This window comes from Hemitrygon akajei, chromosome 8 (genome assembly GCF_048418815.1).
Source record: "Hemitrygon akajei chromosome 8, sHemAka1.3, whole genome shotgun sequence".
In the NCBI taxonomy this organism is placed as follows: Eukaryota; Metazoa; Chordata; class Chondrichthyes; order Myliobatiformes; family Dasyatidae; genus Hemitrygon; species Hemitrygon akajei.
The window spans coordinates 8,828,372-8,852,011 of record NC_133131.1 but is presented as its reverse complement, the minus strand read 5'-3'; the positions used below and the strand labels follow the sequence as shown (position 1 = coordinate 8,852,011).

Below are 23,640 nucleotides of genomic sequence, written 5' to 3'. Positions count from 1 at the left end.
CTGATAAAAAGTGGACGTGTTGGATGCTCAGTATCGCCATGACCCTGACCTGTCCCAGTAACAGTGCAGCCCTAATCCAGAGTGTGCAGCCACCTGGGCTTCACAGCACTGGCCGCGTAGCAGTGAGTGTAATGCTGTTAAAGTGCCAGTCACCCGGTTCAACTCCACCACTGCTCTCATGGAGCTTCCTGTAATTTGCTCTCGGTGAAGGAACACGAGTGTTCTCACGTAGCAGGTCTACAGAGCCATTGATGTGTCGCGCTGGAGTCCAACAGCTCCCTTCTCTGTGAAACTAATATATTCCTAGGTAAGATAAACTCACAAGGGAGACTACACAAGACATAGGAGTAGAATTAATCCATTCGGCCCATCTAGTCTGCTCCACCATTCCATCATGGCTGATTTACTATCTCTCTCATCCCCATTCTCCTGCCTTCTGCTCGAAACTTTAGATACCTTTACTAATCAAGAACCTATCAACCTCCACTTCGAATATGCTCAATGATTTGCTCTCTACAGCCATCTGTGACAATGAATTCCTCAGATTCGCCACCCCTGGCTAAGGAAATTCCTCCTCATCACTGTTCTAAAGGCATCCCTCTATTCTAAGGCCGTTCTCACCGGTCCTAGACTCCCCCCTAATGGAAACATCTTCTCCATGTCCACTCTATCTAGTCCTTCCAATATTCAGTAGGTTTCAATGAGATGCCCTCTCATTCCTTTAGTGATACAGGCCCAGAGCCATCAAACACTCCTCGTACATTAACCCTCTCATTCCCAGAATAATTCTCATGAACCTCTGGACTCTCTTAAAAGCCAGCACATCCTTTCTTTGATCAAGAGCCCCAAACTGCTCACAGTATTCTGTGCAGAAGTACCAAGAGCCTGATATCAGTTAAGAGTTAGATGATGTATTTGTAGAACAGAAATACCCGATGGGCTGAATGGCCTGTTCCTATATTGTAAAATTCAGAGTAATCTCACAAAGAGAACCATTGCTGGATGTTTTGTCTTTAAATACGTAAATCACACACATAAATTAAGGAAGTAAACAGCTGAAGCATCTGCTTGTAATGTCACACAAATCTTTATTTTTTCTTTGTGAAGATGTCTCTTTATTGCCCTTTATCTAATTAAAAAATAAAATAAAATTAACAATAAAGCACAGACTGTTGGGGCCTGTTCACTGACCTGGATACGGTATGGGAGACAAGGCTTAATTGAAATTGCTCGGTGCAAATAGATGACTGACGATTAACTGTCAGTTTCAATAGAGCGAATGTTATCCCGTGTCTTGTTTCCATTTACTTCCTAATTTATTTCGCCTCATTTGGCTTGTGACTTTACAACATCTCTGCATCTCTCCCACCATTCTGTCTGCCCTCTTTCCCATTCTCCCCGGATATCTGCACGTCCTCATGCGAGTCACAGAGTCATAGAGCACTGATGTAGGCCCTTTGGCCCGTCTACTCTGTGTTAGTCTGTCTAATCCCATACCAGGACAATAGCTCTCTATATCCCTCCCATCCACGCACTTATACAAACTTCTCATAAATGTTGAAAACGATTACGCTCCACACACTCACCATCCTGTAAGTGAAGAAATTGCCCCTCAGGTTCTCCTTCGATATATCACCTTTCACTCTTACCCTATGACTTCTAGTTCTAGCCTCACCCAATCTCAGTGGAAAAAACCTGCTTTCATTTACCCTATCTATAACCCTCCTAATTTTGTACACCTCTATCAAATCTCCCCTCAAATTGAGTTCTGGAAAATTTATTGTAATTCTTTTCTGGCTGGAGATTAAATATTTCACCTTTCACCCTTAACCTATGACCTCTAGTCCTAATGAACCTCTAGTAAGAGCTGTGCTTAGGGTAATTCCTGGATTTGACAAGATGGCTGGTTATTGATTACTGTTCAGCGTTCAACACCATTATACCCTCAGTATTAATCAGCAAGCTCTCAAACTTGGGCCTCCATATCTCCCTCTGCAACTGGATCTTTGAGTTCCATATTGGGAGACACAGTCAGTACAGATTGGAAGTAACATCTTCTCCTCACTGACAATCTACACTGGGTTAGCCCAGTGCTCTGCTCTCTCTAAAATGTTTGGCTAGGCACAGGTCAAACAGCACCTATAGATTTGCCAGTGACACAACTATTGTTGGCAGAATTTCAGATAGTGACGAGGAGGCATACAGGAGTGAGGCAGATCAGCTGGTCGAGTGGTGTCGCAACAGCAACCTTGCACTCAATGTCAGTATGTCCAAGGAATTGATTGTGGACTTCAGGAAGGGAAAAGTAAGAGAACACACCAGTCCTCATCGAGGGGTCAGCGGTAGAATGGGTGGGCACTTTCAAGTTCGTGGGTGTCAACATCTCTGAAGATCCATTCTGGGCCAAACATATTGAAGCAATTACAAAGGCACGACAGTGACTGTATTTCATTAGGAGTTTAAGGAGACTTGGTATATCACCTAAAACACTCACAAATCGGTATGGAGAGGCCACTGCACAGCATCGGAAAAGCTGCAGAAAGATTGCAAACTCAGCCAGCACCATCGTGGTCAGGCCTCTGCAGCATAGAGGACATCTTGAAAAGCCGATTCCTCTAAAAGGTGGTATCCATCATTAAGGATCCTCGTCAACCAGGACCTGCCTCTTCTCATTGCTGCCATTAGGGAGGAGGTACAGGAGCCTGAAGGCACACACTTAATGCTTCTATCCCTCCACCTTCAGATTTCTGAATGGACAATCAACTCATATAGGCTACCTCACTAATTTTTTTCTCTGTTTGCTCTCTTTTTGCACTAATTTAATTTATTTATATATTTCTTATTGTAATGTATAGTTTTTAATATGTATTGCAATGTATATTCCTGCCTCAAAACAACAAATTTCATGACATATGCCAGTGATACTAAACCTGATTCTGTTTCTGAAGTGTTCAAAGTTCAAAATAAAATTTATTATCAGAGTACATACATGTCACCAAATACAACCCCTAGATTCTTGTTCTATAGCAAAGCTATGGAATAGTAACTGTAAACAGGATCAATGAACACTAAATGCAGATATAAATAAATGCTATGCCAAATTACTTTAAGTTCAACTTAACCCTTCCCTCCTGCATAACTCTCTCATTTCCCTTTCATCCGTGTGCCTATCTAGGAGTTTCTTAAATGTCCCTGACGTATCAGCCTCTACCACCATACCTGGCATGCACCCATCACTCTGCGTAAAAATAATTACATCTGACATCCCCACTATACTCTCCTCCAATCACCTTAAAATGATGTCCTATTATATTAACCATTTCTGCTGTTGGAAAATTCTCTGGCTATTCAGTCTATCTAAGCCACATCATTACTTATACCTCTACCAAGTCCCCTCTCATCCTCCTTCACTCCAAAGAGAAAAGACCTAGCTCGCTCAACCTTTCCTCGTAAAACATGCTCTGTAATCTAGGCAGCGTCCTGGTAAATCTCCTCTGCACTCTCTCTCCGTGAAGTATTGAATAATAAGCACCAGAAACTACACCGTGTCACCAGGGATATTATTGCTTGACTTAGAATAACACTGACTCAGTAAATAAAGTAAACATGATGGGAAGTAAGATTGGGATTAAGATTGAGCTCGAGCCTAGTGTATATACAGTACAACAGCTTTGGTAACTTCAGGGTCACCCAAGGATTTTACAGTCAATTAATTTTTATGTGTAGTCACTATTACAATGCAAACAAAGTTTGCACACAGCAGACAGCAATGTTATAATGAGCTCACAATCTCTTTCGGGATAAGTTACAGTCAGAATGTTGGAGTAATTCTAAACGTTTACAAGGAGAGGTTGGACAAAGTTGGGTGTTTTTTTCTGAAGCGACAGAGGCTGGATGGAGACCTGATAGGAGTTTATGAGATTATGAGAGGCATAGACAGACAGCTGGTATCGTTTTCCCAGGGTCGAACTGTCTAAAACTGGAGGTGAGAGGAGATAAATTCAAAGGAGATGTGTGGGGCACAGGGAGTGGTGGGTGTTTGGAATGCCCTGCCAAGGATGATGGTGGAGGTTGAAACCATAGAGGTTTTTAAAGGCTCTGAATGTGCAGAGAATGTTTTAAGCAGAAGGCAGTAGTTTATTTACAAATAAAAGAAAGAAAGATTAGCTTTATTTAACGTACATTTATTAAAACATCCAGTGAAATGCATGGTTTTTGCCGAACGACCAACACAGTCCAAGGACGTGCCCACAAGTGTCGCCATGCTTCCAGCACCAACATAGCATGCCCGCTTCTTACTAATCCTAACCCTAACCATGTGGTTTGGAATATAGGAGGAAATCAGAGCACCTGGAGGAAACCCATGTGTTCACGGGGAGAACATACAAACTTGTTTTAGCCAGCGCCGGAGCGGAACCCTGAACAGTGACCATTGGCGTTGTACAGCGATGCGCTAACCACTATGCTGCCCTGACGCCCTTTTGGGCATAGTTAGGCATTTAATTGTTAGCTTAATTAGTTTGGCACAATATTGCAGGCCAGAGGACCTGTTCCTGTGTTGAGCTGTACTGTTCTGTTCCACTAACTAACATTCTTTGCTAGTTTACATTGACCTGGAAATAGAACATCAGAACAATGGCACCTTAAACAGTGCGACATCACTGGCGCCTTAAACAGTGCGACATCACTGAACTAGTGCACCAAAGTTCCAGACCTATTGCACAGCCACTCCTGAATAACAACACTTCACACCGTCACTGAGTAATAGGACTCAGAAACAGGCCCTGCAGCCCAACTCATCCATTCCAACCAAGTTGCCCATCTAAGCCAGTCCCATTTGCCTGCGTATGTTCCACGTCCCTCTAAAGGGGTGGTGTGTATAGTGGTCAGGGTAATGCTATTACAGTGCCAGCGATCCTGGTTCATTTCCCTCCACTGTCAGTAAGGTGTCTGTATGTTCTCCCCGTGACTGCGTGGATTTCCTCCAGGTGATGAAGTTTGCTCCCACATTCCAAGACGTACGAGTGAGTACATCTCAAAGACATGGGTGTGATTGGGTGGTGTGGGTTCTTTGAAATAGAAGGCCCTGTTACCATGCTGCGTCTCTAAGTAAGCCTCTCATCGCCTTGTACCTGTCCAAATGTATTTTACATATTCCTGCTGGGTGCTGGGGTGGAGATATGTCTCTAACAAAGGCACTCCTTCCCTCCGCCAGCCTGCAGGTCACCCGTGGGCAAGGTGTAGCACTGATCAGGGTCACGTGAAGCCTTGGGAGCAGGAGGTGGATGGTCGTGTGAGCAGCCGGTGCATTTCACAAGACCTGGTTGTGCAACCACTGACGCCAGGCAGACAAACTCTGAAACATCAAAACATACCATGAAGTGTCTCACTTGCGTCAAATCAAATCAGTGAGGATTGAGCTGGCAAATGGCGCTATGCTTCCTGCAGCCACGGTAACATGATCAAGCTCTCTAACCCTAACCAGTCTGTCTTTGAACTGTGGGAGGAAACGGAACGCCTGGAGGAAACTCAAGTGGTGATGCGGAGAACCTACGAACTTTTTAGAGACAGCGGAGCGGCTCTAAAAGCCCCGATCGTACAGCTGGTGCTGTAAAGCGTTACACTAGCTGTTACGCACCATTAGCTGCCCCCTTTGCAATTGTACTGCCCCTACTGCACTTTTTTAAACATGAGACATTCTGCCGAAGGAAGCATCTATGGAAATGAATAAACAGTCGACGTTTTGGGCTGAGATCCTTCTTCAAGACTCAAATAGATATTTACTGCCTCTTTTGCCTTAATGTTATTCTGTCCTTATTTTTCAGCACTTGGAGACGCAGCTTCAGGGTCTCAACCTGCCATACGTCAACGTCCTCTTATCCGAGATCTTCCCAGACAAACTCCGGCTTTTCCAGGAAGTGGAAGCGTAAGTACGCCACAGTTACTCCGGCCTCTAATGATCAAACTCGCAAGGCAAGGCATTGCAAAACCACAGGCTGCATCATTTTAAAGGGCAGTGATTCTGTGAATCTGTGCCAAGGAAATGTTTTGAAGCACAGCGTGCATTTCCACAGCTTTCTAATGCCTCTGACATCAAAGAACCTTCCTGAGTAGCTTACAAAAGACAGGATGTGTGAACAGACATGACATTAAAAGATATGAGGCAAGGATTGTTAATGTCACAGATTAACTCAGATCTAATTGAATAAGAGAACACATTCATGGAGTTAACCTCTCCTTTAATTCACAAACTTTAATTATGATTAAAATTCCAGTATCAATGTTGGAAAGCACTCACAGTCATAACATCAAGAAACGTGGCAGCCAGTTTGCTAACGGCAAGCTCTCATAGAAGGATGTGCGGCAGTGATCAGATTATATGTTTGGATAATTGATGTGAGAGTTATTGTAGAGAAAGTTACTCAGGTAGGTTTTGACGCAGATTGGTAGGTGTATAGAATGTGTTGCCAGGATGGTGGGAGAGGCACTATAAACACCTGCCAAAATATTGAACAGCCGTATTAAGTTTCCCCTTAACCTTCAGTGTTGCAGGAAGAAGCTACAATAGTGAAGGTTAACAGGAGATTTAATGGGAATATTCTATACGCAAAACTGAAGCTGCTGATCTCTCAGTATAGTTCTACTAAGCGGCAAGTTATCTACAGACTGAACACGAGATTGTACAGATGCTGGAAATCTTGAGCAACAAACACAATGCTGGAGGAACTCAGCGGGTCAGGCAGCATCTGTGGAGGGGAGTAAACAGTCGATGTTTTGGGCCGAGACCCTTCATGAGGACTGAAAAGAATAAGAAGGCGTGTCGGGGGGGTAGGTGGGGAAGGAGTACAAGCTGGCAGGTGATAGGTGAGAGGGAGGGGGAATTGGGTCATGAAGTAAGAAGCTGGGAGGGGATAGGTGGAAGAGATAAAGAGCTGAAGAAGAAGGAATCTGATAGGAGAGTGCAGTGGACCATGTAAGAAAGGGAAGGAGGAGGGCGACCAGAGAGATTTGTTGGGCAGAGGAGGAGAAGGGGTGAGAGAGGAGAACCAGAATAAGGAATGGAAAAAGAGAAAAGGGGGGAGAAGAGTGAAATTACTGGAAGTTAGAAAAATAGATGTTCATGCTGTTAGGTCGGAAGCTACCCCTTTCTTGCCACGAGTTTGGAGGCTACAGACAGAGTTCAGGGCCTTAAGCAATGTCTCTGTCCTCACATCAAACACATTTCATCTTTATTAAAACCGCGGATGTTTCGTGGACTCATCATCTGGTTGCTGCTGCAGAATTGTGATATTGATCTCGTACTGTCAGTATCCCTGTGATAACTGTGAGAACAAAAACACTGTAAATCCTTCCTCCAGCTTGAAAAGCCTTCCAGGTTAGTTTTATTTTGATCCCTGTTACACAAAGAGCATAGATCGAGGCCATTTCAGCCCATCAGGTCCCTTCTGGCTCCTTGAAAGTGCTATTAAATTTTCTTCCAGTCTCAATGCCCCTACCAGCTGGAAGAAGGAGGGCTGAGAGTCCAAGGAGGCACCTCCATCTTTAGACCAAGCGCCATATTGGAACATAAACGCAAGAGATTCTGCAGATGCTGGAAATCTTGAGCAACACAGAGAACGCTGAAGGAACTCAGCAGGTCCGGCAACATCTGTGGAGAGGAATAAATGGTGAACATTTCAGGCTGAGAGCCTTCACCAGGACTGGAAAGGAAGGGGGCGGAAGCCAGAACAGGAATTGGGGGGGGGGGGTGGGGAGTGGGGAGGAGTACACGCTGGCAGTGGAGAAGGCGGGAGAAAGGCATTGAAAATAAAATCAGCCAGGATGGAATGGCGAAGCGAACTCTTTGGGCCAAATGGCCGAATTCTGCTCGTATACCTTACATGCACCTGCAAGGATGGCGAGGGTCACGCCTAACGTTGCAGCCCTGAAGACAGACCACCAGCAACGCAGCATTGATCAGCCTGAACAACGCACCCAAAGGCCAGGACTTGAATCCACATTCTGACTCAGGAACGAGTGCCACAAATTGGCCTGGGCCTGGCCTATGAAATAGAATTACAGGGTATGAAAGTGTTCACTCTCACTAACAATCAGCTCCCTACTGGGATTATCGGTACACACAATATAACGCTCACAGCTGCAGGAGCTACTAGACAGCTAACCACCTCATCACTCGTCTGCAGAGCTAAATTATGGAGCAGTCAATTACTTGAGGTCAGCACGGTCTGGTAAGAGGAAACTGGAATATTTTTAAATATCTCCTTCTCACCACCTTCAGTTCCACCCGGATTGACATTAAATAGTCAGCTCACAGCTCAGACTCAGCTCTGTAAGGAAAGAGGAAACGACAGCAAGCTTTCACCTTGTGTCAGTGGTCAGCTGGAAGAGGATCCTCTGACCATTATGGAGCGATGTGAGGTTGTAGCTTGAGGGTGGTGGACGCCTCTGAGGTGGTACTCCGCTACGTGTCCGCTGTGACTTAGTGGATGCACCTCACTCCCAACATTTTGCAGATACACTGATTCCCTCGCGCAGTGCCAACGCAGAGCTGCACAGATGAAGCTGTCGTCTTCTATTAAACTGAGACACCAGCGAGGCTGCAAATGCTGGAATCTGGAGAAAGAAACAGAAAACTGGAGAAACTCAGTGGGTCAGGAAATGGATTGTCGGCATTTTGGGTCAAGACCTCTTCACTGCTGTGGAAGTAAAACCACCACTTGAGATAACTGTTGAAGATGAGAATTATCCCCTTTGCTCTGACCAGATGTATCCCAATGGTCATAAAGAAAGCTTTTGGCAATTGGCCTTACATAAATCAAAGTATTGAGTACAGGGGATGGGATGTTATGTTGAAGTTGTATAAGCCATTGGTGAGGGTTAATTTGGAATACTGTGTGCAGTTTTGGTCACCTACCTACAGGAAAGGGGTAAGTAAGGTTGAAAGGGTACAGAGAAATTACAAGGATGTTGCCAGGACTGGAGGACCTGAGTTATAAAGAAAGATTGAAAAGGTTAGGACTTTATTCAATGGAACGTAAAAGATTAAGAGGAAATTTGATGAGGTTATAAAAAATTATGAGTAGTATAGTTAGGGTAAATGCAAGAGGCTGTTTCCACTGAGGTTGGGTAGGACTACAACCAGATGTCATGGATTAAGTTTGAGAGGCAAAAAGTTTAAGGGGAACATGAGGGGAAATTTCTTCACTCAGAGGGTCGTCAGAGTGTGGAATGAACTGCCAGCGCAAGTGGCACATGTGAGTTCAATTTCAGTGTTTAAAAGAATTTTGGATAGATACAAGGATGGTAGGGGTATGGAGGGCTATGGTCCGAGTGCAGGTTGATGGGAGTTGGCAGTTTAAATGTCTCGGTATGGACTAGATGGGCCAAAGGGCCTGTTTCAGTGCTGCATTTTTCTGTGACTCTTGGCCTTCTTGTTGGATACCTTTACCACATTACTAGTGGTATATCTTCAAAAATAATGTGTTATCTTTATAAGAGCAAGTCTTTTTTTACCTTTTGGGATCCAGAGTGTATGTGAGCTTTTTGGGGAAGCCAGTGATGTTAATGGCTTGACGGGTCAGATGACATACTCCTATCCTCTTTCTTATGGCAACATGTCCTCGTGTGCAGAGGGAGGAGAGTATAGGAGCCAAGGGAAATAGAGGACAATGTTGTAACTGGAGTGAGGATGGAAGAAGGGTGCCGAGGGGCAAGATAGTGGAGAGGAGGGAGAAGGTAGGGAGACATGAGGGGCACTGAAAGAGAAGAGAATGAGGGACTGGGTAGATTGATGGTGGGGTGGGTTGGTAAGCAAAAGGGAAACAATAGAAAAAGATATGGAGCGGGTATTGCTGGGAATCGGAGAGGATCCAGAGGTGGTTCATGAGAATGATCCCAGGAACGAAAGGGTTAACGTATGAGGAGCATTTGATGGTTCTGGGCCTTTATTCGCTGGAGATTAGAAGAATAAGGGGAGATCTCATTGAAATCTATTGAATATTGAAAGGCCCAGATAGAGTAGATGTAGAGAGGTTGTTTCCAATAGAGAGTCTAGGACCAGAGGGCACAGGCTCAAAGTACAGAGATGAAGAGGAATTTCTTTAGCCACAGGGTGATGAATCTGTGTGTTGAAAGGGAAAATAAATCAGCCATGAACAAAGGGCTGAGCAGGCTTAATGGGCCAAGTGGCCTAATTTTGCTTCTATGTCTTATGCACATCTGTGCCTGAGACATGTGTGTCTGTCTGTATCGAGAGAGAGAAAAGGAGAGAGTGAGTTGTCAACTTAAATATGAATTGCTTTCATTTTGTGATACAGTACCTGAGTAATGGAAAACTTCACATGGGTTACTGGGAGCTTTATAGGAGGGAACAGCGGGCTACACGCCTCCAGTGCTCAGTGATTTCCACCACTAGGGCTTTCCTCATTTGGTATCTGAGACATTTGCAGACTTATTGATAGAAATTGATTGCTAGAGTTAACCAACATCTCCATTATTGTTATATCATACTAGCGTGATTGATGGTGTTTGTTTGTGTACCTCTGAGATCATTAGAAAAACAAGAAAGGACAGACATTTATAAGTGACTTTTAAGAACTCATAACAGTGACTCCTTTAGAAATATACCCAGTGTCCCCTTTATTTGATCTACCTGATCACCAGCTCTTTAATGAAAATATCTAATAAGCCAATCATGTGACAGCAACTCGATATAAAAAAGCATGCAGACATGGTCAAGAGGTTCAGTTGTTGTTCAGACCAAACATCAGAATGGGGAAAAAATGTGATCTAAGTGACTTTGACCATGGAATGATTGTTGGTGCCAGACAGGGTGGTTTGAGTATCTCAGAAGCTGCTGATCTCCTGGGATTTTCATGCACAACAAAGAATGACATGATAAGCAAACAAAACATCTAATGAGTGGCAGTTCTGTGGGTAAAAATGCTTTGTTATTGAGAGAGGTCAGAGGAGAATGGCCAGACTGGTTCAAGCTGACGGGAAGGTGACAGTAACTCAAATAACCACACATTACAACAGTGGTGTGCAGAAAAGCATCTCTGAATGCACAACATGTTGAACCTTGGAGTGGACAGGCAGAAGACCATAAACATACGCTCAGTGGTACAGGAGGTAACTAATAAAGTGGCCACTGAGTGTAAATGGAGCGTGTTAGACAATTTGTGCAAAGCAAGCTTCAACAAACAGGAGTGAGACAATAGCCTCCTGGTCTGATTTCATGACATTGATGTAGGACTAAACGTTGGGCAGTTTGCAGTGGAGGGTTCTCCTGCTATTCTCTAAATGCCATGGGACTTTTACTGTGAACCTGCACGTGTTGGATTTGATAGTCTAATCAAAAAGACGGCATCTCAGTCAGTGCAGCTTAGCCTCAGTAGAGCTTTGGGAATGTCAACTCCGATTATGTGCTGAAGTCTCAGGAGTCGGACTTGATTTCAGTACACTCTGTCTCGCTGCCGAAAGAATTAGCAACACAGTTTACTGTATCATGCATCACGATATAAGATTACAGGGTAGTCAATAATAAATTGGAGGAGTTCTGGTAAAGGGAGCCCTTGTAATAATTTTGAACATCTGCTTCTGTCTGTTACATGCAGCTTGACATTAATTGTTTTTTGAGCTCAGATGTTGTGGTGTTTGCATTAAGGATGGATCTGCCGGTGTGTGCTGATGGCTTCAGAATAGAACAGGTGCCAAGTCAGGGGGTAGCTTTCTGCCACAACTCATACCCACTTGCAATTGGTGCGAGATTCATCCAACAGACACTGTGTGCAGTTCAGCTCCCCTGTGTTTCTGAAGCTGGAGCACAGGGTCAGAAACCAGCTGGAGATGATCCTGTGTGCTGTGGTGTTCTGCTGGGGTTTGTTTTACAAGATTTGTCCATTGTCTTACAGAAACCTAGCTTCAAGATTTCCAGAGTCCTTGTGAAAGGTCTTGGCCCAAAACATCAACTCTTTATTCCCCTCCACAGATGCTGCCTGACCTGCTGAGTTCCTCCAGCATTTTGTGTGTGTTGCTGTAGATTTGTGTTTCAGGAGTTCCAGGGGAAGTTTGTGGCAGCACATTATCACAGGAACCGGCCTCCCCTCCGTGGACCCTGTCTAATACTTCTCACCTAAGTATGAGATGTCAGTAAAGCAGCCAGCATAATCAAAGGCTCTACCCAAACCAGACATCCTCTCTACTCCCCTCTCCCAGCAGGGGGAACGGCAAAGTGAGAGCAGCATAGCGTAGCAGTTAGTGTAACGTTAAATAGTGCCAGCGATCGAGGGCCAGCACAGTCAGTAAGGAGCTTGTGCATTCTCCCCATGACTGCATAGGTTTCCCCTGGGTGCTCCGGTTTCCTTCCTCCTTCCAAAGACATATAGGTTGAGATGAGTAAGTTATGGGCATGCTTTATTGGTGCTGGAAGCACGACAACTCCTGTGGGGTTCCCAGCACATTCTTGGATTGTCTTGGTCATTGACATAAAGGACGCATTTCACTGTACGGTATATTTTGATGTTTCGATGTACATGACAAATAAAGCTGATCTATAACATTTTGGAAAGCACCTACCACCAAGTTCTACCCCATTGCTATCAGACTTTTAAATGGACCTCCTGTATGACAAGATGGACTGATGGCCTCACAATCTATCTCCTGATGATCTTGCACTTGATCATTTACCTGCACTGCACTTGTTGATATCTTCGACTCTTTACTCTGCATTGTTATTGTTTTACCTTATTCTAGCTGAATGCACTGTTTAATAGTTTAGAAAACCTACAGCACTATACAGGCCTTTCGGCCCACAAAGCTGTGCCGAACATGTCCTTACCTTAGAACTACCTAGGCTTACCTTATAGCCCTCAATTTTTCTAAGCTCCTGGTAACTATCCAGGAGTCTCTTAAAAGACCCTACCATTTCCACCTCCAACACCACCAACAGCCCATTCCACACACTCACCACTCTCTGCGTAAAAAACTTACCCTGACATCTCCTCTGTACCTAAATTTGATGTGTATGAATAGTATGCAGGATAAGCATTTCACAGTATCCTAGTAGATGTATCAATAATAAACCAATACCAATTATATATATATATATACACATCCTCACCTCCACATCCTAATTGTATTAAAACTAACGTCTCTTTTAATTCTTTCTTCCATTATGCACATTTCCTATAGTGTCTGCATAACTGGCAAGTAACCACAGGGTCAATGTAACTCACTGCTTGTCAACAACTAAATATCAACATCCTCTGACTGCTATATCCAGCAGGTCATCTGTACCAGAGCTCAAAGTAAGAATTCAAAGTCAAAATAAATTTAAAATGCGTATATTATGTTACCAAGTGCAGAGAGACAGAGGGGTGTAAAATGAGGGTAGAAGCAAAAAGTAGTAAGGTGAAAAGTAAAAGTGGCAGGCAGGCAAATCCAGGGCAAAAAGCAAAAAGAGCCACTTTTCAACATAATTGTATAAGGGCTAAGAGTGTTGTAAAAACAAGCCTGAAGGCTTTGTGTGTCAATGTGAGGAGCATTCGTAACAAGGTGGATGAATTGAATGTGCAGATAGTTATTAATGAATATGATATAGTTGGGATCACAGAGACATGGCTCCAGGGTGACCAAGGATGGAAGCTCAACATTCAGAGATATTCAATATTAAGGAGGGATAGACAGGAAAGAAAAGGAGGTGGGGTAGCATTGCTGGTTAGAGAGGAGATTAACGCAATAGAAAGGAAGGACATTAGCCTGGAGGATGTGGAATCGATATGGGTAGAGCTGCATAACACTAAGGGGCAGAAAACGCTGGTGGGAGTTGTGTACAGGTCACCTCACAGTAGTAGTGAGGTTGGGGATGGCATTAAACAGGAAATTAGAAATGCGAGCAATAAAGGAACAGTAGTTATAATGGGTGACTTCAATCTACATATAGATTGGGTGAACCAAATTGGTAAGGGTGCTGAGGAAGAGGATTTCTTGGAATGTATGTGGGATGGTTTTCTGAACCAACATGTCGAGGAACCAACTAGAGAGCAGGCCATTCTAGATTGGGTATTGAACAATGAGGAAGGGTTAATTAGCAATCTTGTCGTGTGAGGCCCCTTGGGTAAGAGTGACCATAATATGGTGGAATTCTTCATTAAGATGGAGAGTGACATAGTTAATTCAGAAACAAAGGTTCTGAACTTAAAGAAGGGTAACTTTGAAGGTATGAGACGTGAATTAGCTAAGAGAGACTGGCAAATGATACTTAAAGGGTTGACGGTGGATATGCAATGGCAAGCATTTAAAGATCGCATGGATGAACTACAACAATTGTTCATCCCAGTTTGGCAAAAGAATAAACCAGGGAAGGTAGTGCACCCGTGGCTGACAAGGAAAACTAGGGATAGTATCAAGTCCAAAGAAGAAACATACAAATTAGCAAAAAAAAGCGGCACACCTGAGGACTGGGAGAAATTCAGAGACCAGCAGAGGAGGACAAAGGGCTTAATTAGGAAAGGGAAGAAAGATTATGAGAGAAAGCTGGCAGGGAACATAAAAACTGATTGTAAAAGCTTTTATAGATATGTAAAAAGAAAAAGATTGGTCAAGACAAATGTTGGTCCCTTACAGTCAGAAACAGGTGAATTGATCATAGGGAACAAAGACATGGCAGACCAATTGAATAACTACTTTGGTTCTGTCTTCACTAAGGAGGACATAAATAATCTTCCGGAAATAGTAAGGGATCGAGGGTCTAGTGAGATGGAGGAACTGAGGGAAATACATGTTAGTAGGGAAGTGGTGTTAGGTAAATTGAAGGGATTAAGGGCAGATAAATCCCCAGGGCCAGATGGTCTGCATCCCAGAGTGCTTAAGGAAGTAGCCCAAGATATAATGGATGCATTAGTGATAACTTTTCAAAACTCCTTAGATTCTGGATTAGTTCCTGAGGATTGGAGGGTGGCTAATGTAACCCCACTTTTTAAAAAAGGAGGGAGAGAAAAACCGGGGAATTATAGACCGGTTAGTCTGACATCGGTGGTGGGGAAAATGCTAGAGTCGGTTATCAAAGATGTGATAACAGCACATTTGGAAAGAGGTGAAATCATCGGACAAAGTCAACATGGATTTGTGAAAGGAAAATCATGTCTGACGAATCTTATAGAATTTTTTGAAGATGTAACTAGTAGAGTGGATAGGGGAGAGCCAGTGGATGTGGTATATTTAGATTTTCAAAAGGCTTTTGACAAGGTCCCACACAGGAGATTAGTGTGCAAACTTAAAGCACACGGTATTGGGGGCACAGTATTGATGTGGATAGAGAATTGCTTGGCAGACAGGAAGCAAAGAGTGGGAGTAAACGGGACCTTTTCAGAATGGCAGGCAGTGACTAGTGGGGTACCGCAAGGCTCAGTGCTGGGACCCCAGTTGTTTACAATATACATTAATGATTTAGACGAGGGAATTAAATGCAGCATCTCCAAGTTTGCGGGTGACACGAAGCTGGGCGGCAGTGTTAGCTGTGAGGAGGATGCTAAGAGGATGCAGGGTGACTTGGATAGGTTAGGTGAGTGGGCAAATTCATGGCAGATGCAATTTAATGTGGATAAATGTGAGATTATCCACTTTGGTTGCAAGAACAGGAAAACAGATTATTATCTGAATGGTGGCCAATTAGGAAAAGGGGAGCTGCAATGAGACCTGGGTGTCATTGTACACCAGTCATTGAAGGTGGGCATGCAGGTACAGCAGGCAGTGAAAAAGGCGAATGGTGTGTTGGCATTCATAGCAAAAGGATTTGAGTACAGGAGCAGGGAGGTTCTACTGCAGTTGTACAAGGCCTTGGTGAGACCACACCTAGAATATTGTGTGCAGTTTTGGTCCCCTAATCTGAGGAAAGACATTCTTGCCATAGAGGGAATACAGAGAAGGTTCACCAGATTGATTCCTGGAATGGTAGGACTTTCATATGAAGAAAGACTGGATTGACTAGGCTTATACTCACTGGAATTTAGAAGATTGAGGGGGGATCTTATTGAAACGTATAAAATTCTAAAGGGATTGGACAGGCTAGATGCAGGAAGATTGTTTCCGATGTTGGGGAAGTCCAGAACGAGGGGTCACAGTTTAAGGATAAAGGGGAAGCCTTTTAGGACTGAGATGAGGAAAAACTTCCTCACACAGAGAGTGGTGAATCTGTGGAATTCTCTGCCACAGGAAACAGTTGAGGCCGGTTCATTGGCTTTATTTAAGAGGAAGTTAGATATGGCCCTTGTGGCTAAAGGGATCAGGGGGTATGGAGAGAAAGCAGGTACAGGGTTCTGAGTTGGATGATCAGCCATGATCATACTGAATGGCGGTGCAGGCTCAAAGGGCCGAATGGCCTACTCCTGCACCTATTTTCTATGTTTCTATATGCTACCTTGAGATTCAATTTCTTGTAGGCATTGATAAGAAAATAAAGAAATGCAATAGATTTTAAAAAAACTATACATAAATTAAGACTGACAAAGAACCAATGTTCAAAAGAAGATAAATTGTGCAAATAAAAAATAGGTAATACTGAGAACATGAGTTGTAGGGTCCTTGAAAGTGAGTGGAATCAGTTCAGTGTTGGAGTGAGTGAACTTATGCAAAATGGTTCAGGAGCCTGATGGTTGTAGGGTAATAACTGTTACTGAACCTGGTGGTGTGGGACCTAAGGCTCCTGTACCTCTTACTTTTTAAAATTTAGTCAGTTATGGGATGTGGGCGTTGCCAGCTAAGCCAGCATTTATTGCCCATCCCTAGTTGCCATTGAGAAGGTGGTGATGAGCTGCCTTCTTGAACTACTGCAGTCCTTGAGGTGTAGGTACACCCACAGTGCTGTCAGGGAGGGAATTCCATGATCTTGACCCAGCAACAATGAAGGAACAGCAATATGTTTTCAAGTCAGGATGGTGAGAGACATGGAGGGGGATTTCCAAGTGGTGGCGTTTCCAGTTATCTACTGTTCTCGTCCTTCTAGATGGAACTATACAAGAAGCCCAGGTATAACTTACAGAAAGTTATTTTAAGGGTGTCAAAACTAAGTACAATTGAGGTTAGAGACTGAATCGAAAGCACGACGGCTCTGGCGAGAATTGCAGACCATTATTTCCTACAAATAAAACCTAGCATCATGAATGGCTGTGAGGCCTCACTCCCAGCTAAGCTCAATACCTTTTATGCACACTTTAAAAGGGAGAAACTACACCTGTGTGAATCCCTGCAGCGTCTAGTGACCCTGCGATCACTGTCTCACAGCCCGACGTCAGAATATCTGAGTGTGAACCCTCGCAAAGCATCAGGCCCTGATCGTGTACCAGGCAGGGCTCTGAAAACCCGTGCCAGGCAACTGGCTGGAGAGGTCAAGGATATCTTCAATCTCTTATTGCTGCACTTGGAGATTCCTACCTGCTTTTAAAGGGTGACAATCATACAGGTGCCCAAGAAGAACAGGGTGAGTTGCCTCAATGACTATAACCCAGTGGCACTCACATCTACTGTGATGAAGTGCTTTGAGTGGTTGGTCATGGCCAGAATCAACTCCTGCCTAAGCAAGGACCTGGACCCTCTTCAATTTGCCTATTGCCACAATAGATCTACAGCGGATGCAATCTTACTTGCTCTCAGCTCAGCCTTGGATCACCTGGACAGTAGTAATTCCTACGTTAGGCTGCTGTTTATTGACTACAGCTCAGTGTTCAACACACCATACCCTCAGTGCTAAGCAGCAAGCCCCAGAATATGAGCCTTTATACTTCGCTCTGCAACTGGATCGTTGACTTCCTCACCGGTATTCACAATCTGTGTGAATTGGAAATAATACCTCCTCGCTGACGATCAATATTGGCCCACCTTAAGGCTGCCTCTTCAGCCCTCTGCTCTACTCTCTACACCCACGACTGTATGGTGAGGTAGATCAGCTGGTTGGTGTCGCAGCAACCTTGCACTCAGTGAGACCAAGGAATTGATTGTGGACTTCAGGAAGGTATGTCAAGGGAACACACACCGGTCCTCATTGATGGATCAGAGGTGGAAAGGGTGAACAGCTTCAAGCTCCTGTGTGTCAAGATCACAAGACAAAGGAGCAGAAGTAGGCCATTTGGCCCATCGAGTCTGCTCTGCCACTCCACCATGAGCAACACTATTCTCCCAGCTAGTTCCAATTTCTGGCTTTTTCCCCATATCCCTTGATACCCTGACTACTTAGATACCTATCAATCTCCTCCTTAAACACCCTCAGTGATTGGGCCTCCACAGCTGTATGTGGCAACGAATTCCATAAATCCACGACCCTCTGGCTAAAAAAATTTCTCCTCATCTCTGTTTTAAATGGGTACCCTCTAATTCTAAGACTGTGACCTCTTGTCCTGGACTCACCCACCAAGGGAAACAACCTTTCCACATCTACTCTGTCCAACCCTTTCAACATTCGAAATGTTTCTATTGTTTCTATTATTCTATCGAAATGTATCATCTCTGACGATCTATCTGGGTTCCAATGTTTTGATGCTATTACAAAGAAGGCACAACACTGGCTATATTTTATTAGGAGATTGAGGAGAATTGTTATATCACCAAAGACACTCACAAATTTCTGCAGATGTACCGTGGAGATCATTCTAACTGGCTGCATCACTGATTTCGAGGAGAAAGCATGACCTGGGTACTCGAGGGGCCATTGCATAGGATCAGAAAAAGCTGCAGACTGTTGTAAATTCAGCCAGTTCCATCATAGGCACTAGACTCCCCAACATGAGGAGATCTTATTACAGAAAGGGTGGTTTGAGTAGATCTCCTGGGATTTTCACACACAACAGTCTCTGGAGTTTACAGAGAATGATGCAAGAAACAAAAAACATCCAGGGAGCATCAGTTCTGTGGGTGAAGTTGCCTTGTTAATGAGAGAGGTCAGAGGAGAATGGCCAGACTGGTTCAAGCTGACAGGAAGGTGACAGTAACTCAAATAACCACGTGTTACAACAGTGGTGTGCAGAAGAGCATCTCTGAATACACAACACGTTGAACCTTGAAACAGATGGTCTACAACAGAAGGCCATGAACGCACACTCAGCGGCCACCTTCGTAGGTGCAGAAGGTAACTAATGAAATGGCCACTGAGTGTAGAGGGGCAAAAGCTGCGGGATACACAGGCAGATAAAATGCAAGGAGTGTGGTATGAGTAATCACTGCTGCATCACTTTGTTCACATGTCAAAGAACTGAACATTTGTCAAAGTTCATGGACTGAGCAAAACTGAAGGTCTCTGCCTGAAATGTCGACTGTTTATTCTTTTCCATCGATGCTGCCTGACCTGCCGAGTTCCTCCAGCATCTTGTGTGCTTTGCTTTGGATTTTCAGCATCTGCAGAATCTCTCATGTTGGAGAATATTATTGATAGAGTGGAAGACTGCAAAACTATAGACCTATATTAATAAATCCTTGCATGAAGCAGATGGGCCAAGTAGCCCATTTCTGTGCTAGAAGTACAAATACCATTTAAACTTTAACAATACGTTGTGGCAGGGCAGTGATCAATGAATGAACCGCTGCCTGATCACGAGTGCCCTGGGTGCCATGTGGGTAACAGTGAGTGAGAATAATCTATTGAGCACAACACCCAGAACCTTGCCATCTGCTCTCTGAGGACTGAACCAGACTATTCACGTAAAATATAATGATGGCACTAAAGATTATTTTCACACTTTGCACTGTGTGGTTTATAAGTTCCTGAATGGGAAGAAAAATCCTCACACTCTGTATAGTTCCCAGTTCAGTTTGGATGCATTCCTGGTGTTTCAGTTTGTACAGCCATCCCACACTCTCAGTCTTCGATTTTCCCCTCGTTTTATGTAACTGAAGAAAACTACTCAGAGAAGATTGAAAAGCACCCACTTTTTAATTCCTCTAACTTTTCTTACTCATTTTTGTTTTGCTCCCAGAAGCTGAAAATTAATCTTCTAATTTTTGAGTTTCCTGGGTAATCCCCAGAGACGTGTCGATCTCACACGAGTTAACGACGGGATCATCCAACATTGGCAGCTGTCCACTGCCTGGACCAAGTCGCTGTTCTCCAGCCAGGAGTCTGGAGCTTTTCTGGAGCTGCCCACTGTATCGCTAAACAAATGCAGGCACGGTACCGTAGTGGTTAGCACAGGGCTTTACAGTACAGGTGATCCAGGTTGATTTCCGCTGTTGTCCGTAAGGAGTTTGTACGTTCTTCCTGTTTCCTCCGGGTGCACCGGCCTCCCTCTACAGTCCAAAGACATACCAGTTGGGAGGTGAATTGGTCATTTGTAAAATTATCCCATGTTTAATCAGGGGTTGCAGGGTGGTGTGGCTCGAACCACTAGAAAGGCCTATTCCGCACTGTAGCTCAACAAAGAAATAAATAAAACTCTGCCTAGAACGCCAGACACGCAGGTTCAATCGTGACCTCAGGCTGTCTGTGTGGAGTTTACAAGTTCATCCTATGACCATGTGGTTTCCTCGGGGAGCTCCAGTTCCCTCTGGATGTTCCAGTTTCCTCACACAGTCCAAAGATGTACCAGCGGTAGGTTAATCGGTCATTGTAAATTGTCCTGTGATCAATGTTACCTCTAAGATGTGCGCGGGTACGCATCTTTTGCACAAGGTAATTTAAACTGCGCGCAAACGGTTGTCACCCTCTACCTCGATGGCATGTTAAATATATTTCACGATCACAGTTTCACAATCACATTTCCTTTTCTGGTTTCTGACGCGGACAGTGTTGACAACGTGGAATTTGTGATGATTTGTCTGCCGATTTTAGAACTGGCTTATTTATACTGTTTTTATTGAAGAAATTACAAATTAGAGGGAATGTTGCCTGTGATGAGGCTAGGGTTAAATCGGAAAATTGTCAGACAATGCGGTTCAAAGGGCCGGAAGAACCTATTCCACACGGTATCTCAATAAATAAATACTGGAAACTTTTTCTAAATGTTCTCATTGTGTTAGGTCCATTTTAACGTGCATGTTTGCCCAGTCTGGGTTAAATGATAAAGAAAGGTCGGTCCTTCTATGTCAATCTATGCCAGTCGATTTATGGGTATGTTTAAAGCAGGCTTTGATAGGTTCTTGATTAGTAAGAGTTCAAAAGTTATAGGGAAATGGCAGGAAAATGGGATTGAGAGAGATCATAAATAAGACTATAAGGTATAGGAGTAGAATTAGGCTATTTGGCCCATCGAGTCTGCTCTGCCATTTCATCGTAGTTGATCCAATTTTCCTCTCAGCCCCAATCTCCTGCTTTCTCCCCGTATCCCTTCATACCCTGGCCAGTCAATAATCTATTAACCTCTGCCTTAGATATACATAAAGACTTGACATCCTCAGCTGCATGAGGTAAAAAATTCCACAGATTCACCACTCTCTAACTAAAAAAATTCCTCCTTATCTCTGTTCTAAAAGGATGTCCCTCTATTCTGAAGCACCGTTTTAAACATCCTCTCCACATCCACTTTATCAAGGCCTTTCGAAATTTGATAGGTTTCAATGAGGTCACCTCTCATTCTTCTGAATTCCAGTGAATACAACCCCAGAGCCATCAAACACTCTTCACATGATAAGCCATTCAATCCTGGAATCATTGTCATGAACCTCCTTTGAACCCTCAACAGTTTCAGCACATCCTTTCTTAGATAAGGGGCCCAAAACTGCTCACAATACTCCAAGTGAGGCCTCACCGATGTGTTTTAAAGTCTCAACATTACATCCTTGCTTTTATATTCTAGACCTCTTGAAATGAAAGCTAACATTGCATTTGCCTTCCTCACCACAGACTCAATCTACAAATGAACACTTAGGGATCTTTCTCAAGGACTCCCAAGTCCTTTGTGCCTCAGTTTTTTTGGATTTCTCTCCATTTAGAAAGTAGTTAACCCTTTTAATGACCATACACTTCCCAACACTGTATTCTATCTGCCATTTCTTTGCCCATTCTCCTGATGTGTCTAAGTCCTTCTGTAGCCTCTCTACTTCCACAAAACCACCTGCCCCTTCACCTATCTTCATATCACCTGCAAACTTTGCAACAAAGCCATCTATTTTCCATGATCCAAATCATTGACACATAACGTAAAAAGAGTCGGTCCCAACCCAGACCCTGTGTAACACCACTAGTCACCGGCAGCCATGATCGAATGGTGGAATAGACTCAATGGACCGAATGTCCGAATTCCTTTCTTACGTTTTATGATTTTCTGGGAATGTGGAGAGGATTTTAAAAGACAGGATGAATATAACACACAAAAATAAGTAATTCTGCAGATGCTGTAAATCCAGAGTAACGCACTCAAAATGCTGGGGGAAACTGCGAGTTGGGCAGAATCCATGGAGAGGGATAAACAATCAATGTTTCGGACCAAGTCCCTTCATCAGGACTGGAAAGGAAGAGGGGAGAAGACAGAATTAATATAGAATTAGTGTAAATGGGTGGTTGGCACAGACTCTGGGCAAAGGACCCGATCCAGTGTGTATCTCTCGGTAACTCTGTGACACTTTGCACATCTAACTGAAGTGCCGTCACAGTTACAGGGTGGGAAATGTAACTGCCACAAACATCAAAGTGTCACGGAGCAGCTAATTTAATGTTTGTATCGATTTTGGTTGAATGATAAATATTGGCCAGAATACTAAAGAGAAATTCTCTGTGCTTCTACAAATATGCCTCAGGCTCTTAAATGTCCGCTTGAAGAGACCTTGGTTTAACACACAATTCCGAGGTCTATACTCCATCAGAATTACATTGCAGGATCTGCCTGGTGCTTGTGTTCAAGTCCCCAAGTCCCCAGAGCAGAATTGAACCCCACCAAAGCAACAATGCAATGCTGAGGCTATACATTCAGTGGCCACTTCAGTAGATACCTCCTGTGCCTCATACAGGGGCACTGAGTGTATGTTCATGGCCTTCTGCTCCTGTAGCCGCTCCACTTCAAGATCCACATGTTGTGCATTCAGAGAAGCTCGTCTGCACACCACCGTGGTAACGTGTGGTTATTTGAGTTACTGTCACCGTCCTGTCAGCTTGACCCAGTCTGGCCATTCTCCTCTGACCTCTCATTAACGAGGCATTTTCACCCACAGAACTGCTGCTCACTGGATGTTTTTTTTGCACCATTCTCTGTAAACTCTAGAGACTGTTGTGCTTGAAAATCCCGGGAGATCAATAGTTTCAGAGATACTCAAACCACCTTGTCTGGCACCAACGATTATTCCACAGTCAAAGTCACTTGAATCACATTTCTTCCCCATTTTGATATTTGATCTGAACAACAACTCACATCAACAGTGATTAAATGCTTTGAGAGGTTGGTCATGACTAGACTGAACTCCTGCCTCAGCAAGGACCTGGACCCATTGCAATTTGCCTTTTGCCACAATAGGTCAACGGCAGACGCAATCTCAATGGCTCTCCATATGACTTTAGACCACCTGGACAACACAAACAACTATGTCAGAATGCTGTTCATCAACTATAGCTCAGTATTTAATACCATCATTCCCACAATCCTGATTGAGAAGTTGAAGAACCTGGGCCTTTGTACCTCCCTCTGCAAGTGGAGCCTTGCTGATGATCAACACTGGCACACCTCAGGG

At 43.9% G+C, this 23,640-nt stretch overlaps 1 protein-coding gene across 2 annotated transcripts in view; it reads left to right on the top strand.

Moving 5' to 3' along the window:
* The window catches only part of dph1 (diphthamide biosynthesis 1), an 804,031-nt gene that overhangs the window by 689,029 nt on the left and 91,362 nt on the right, over positions 1 to 23,640 (top strand). For both annotated transcript variants that reach the window (XM_073053176.1, XM_073053177.1), the window contains one exon: positions 5,826 to 5,926. In XM_073053176.1, the coding sequence (XP_072909277.1) occupies positions 5,826 to 5,926 (101 nt within the window). The remainder of the gene's footprint in view (positions 1 to 5,825; positions 5,927 to 23,640) is intronic.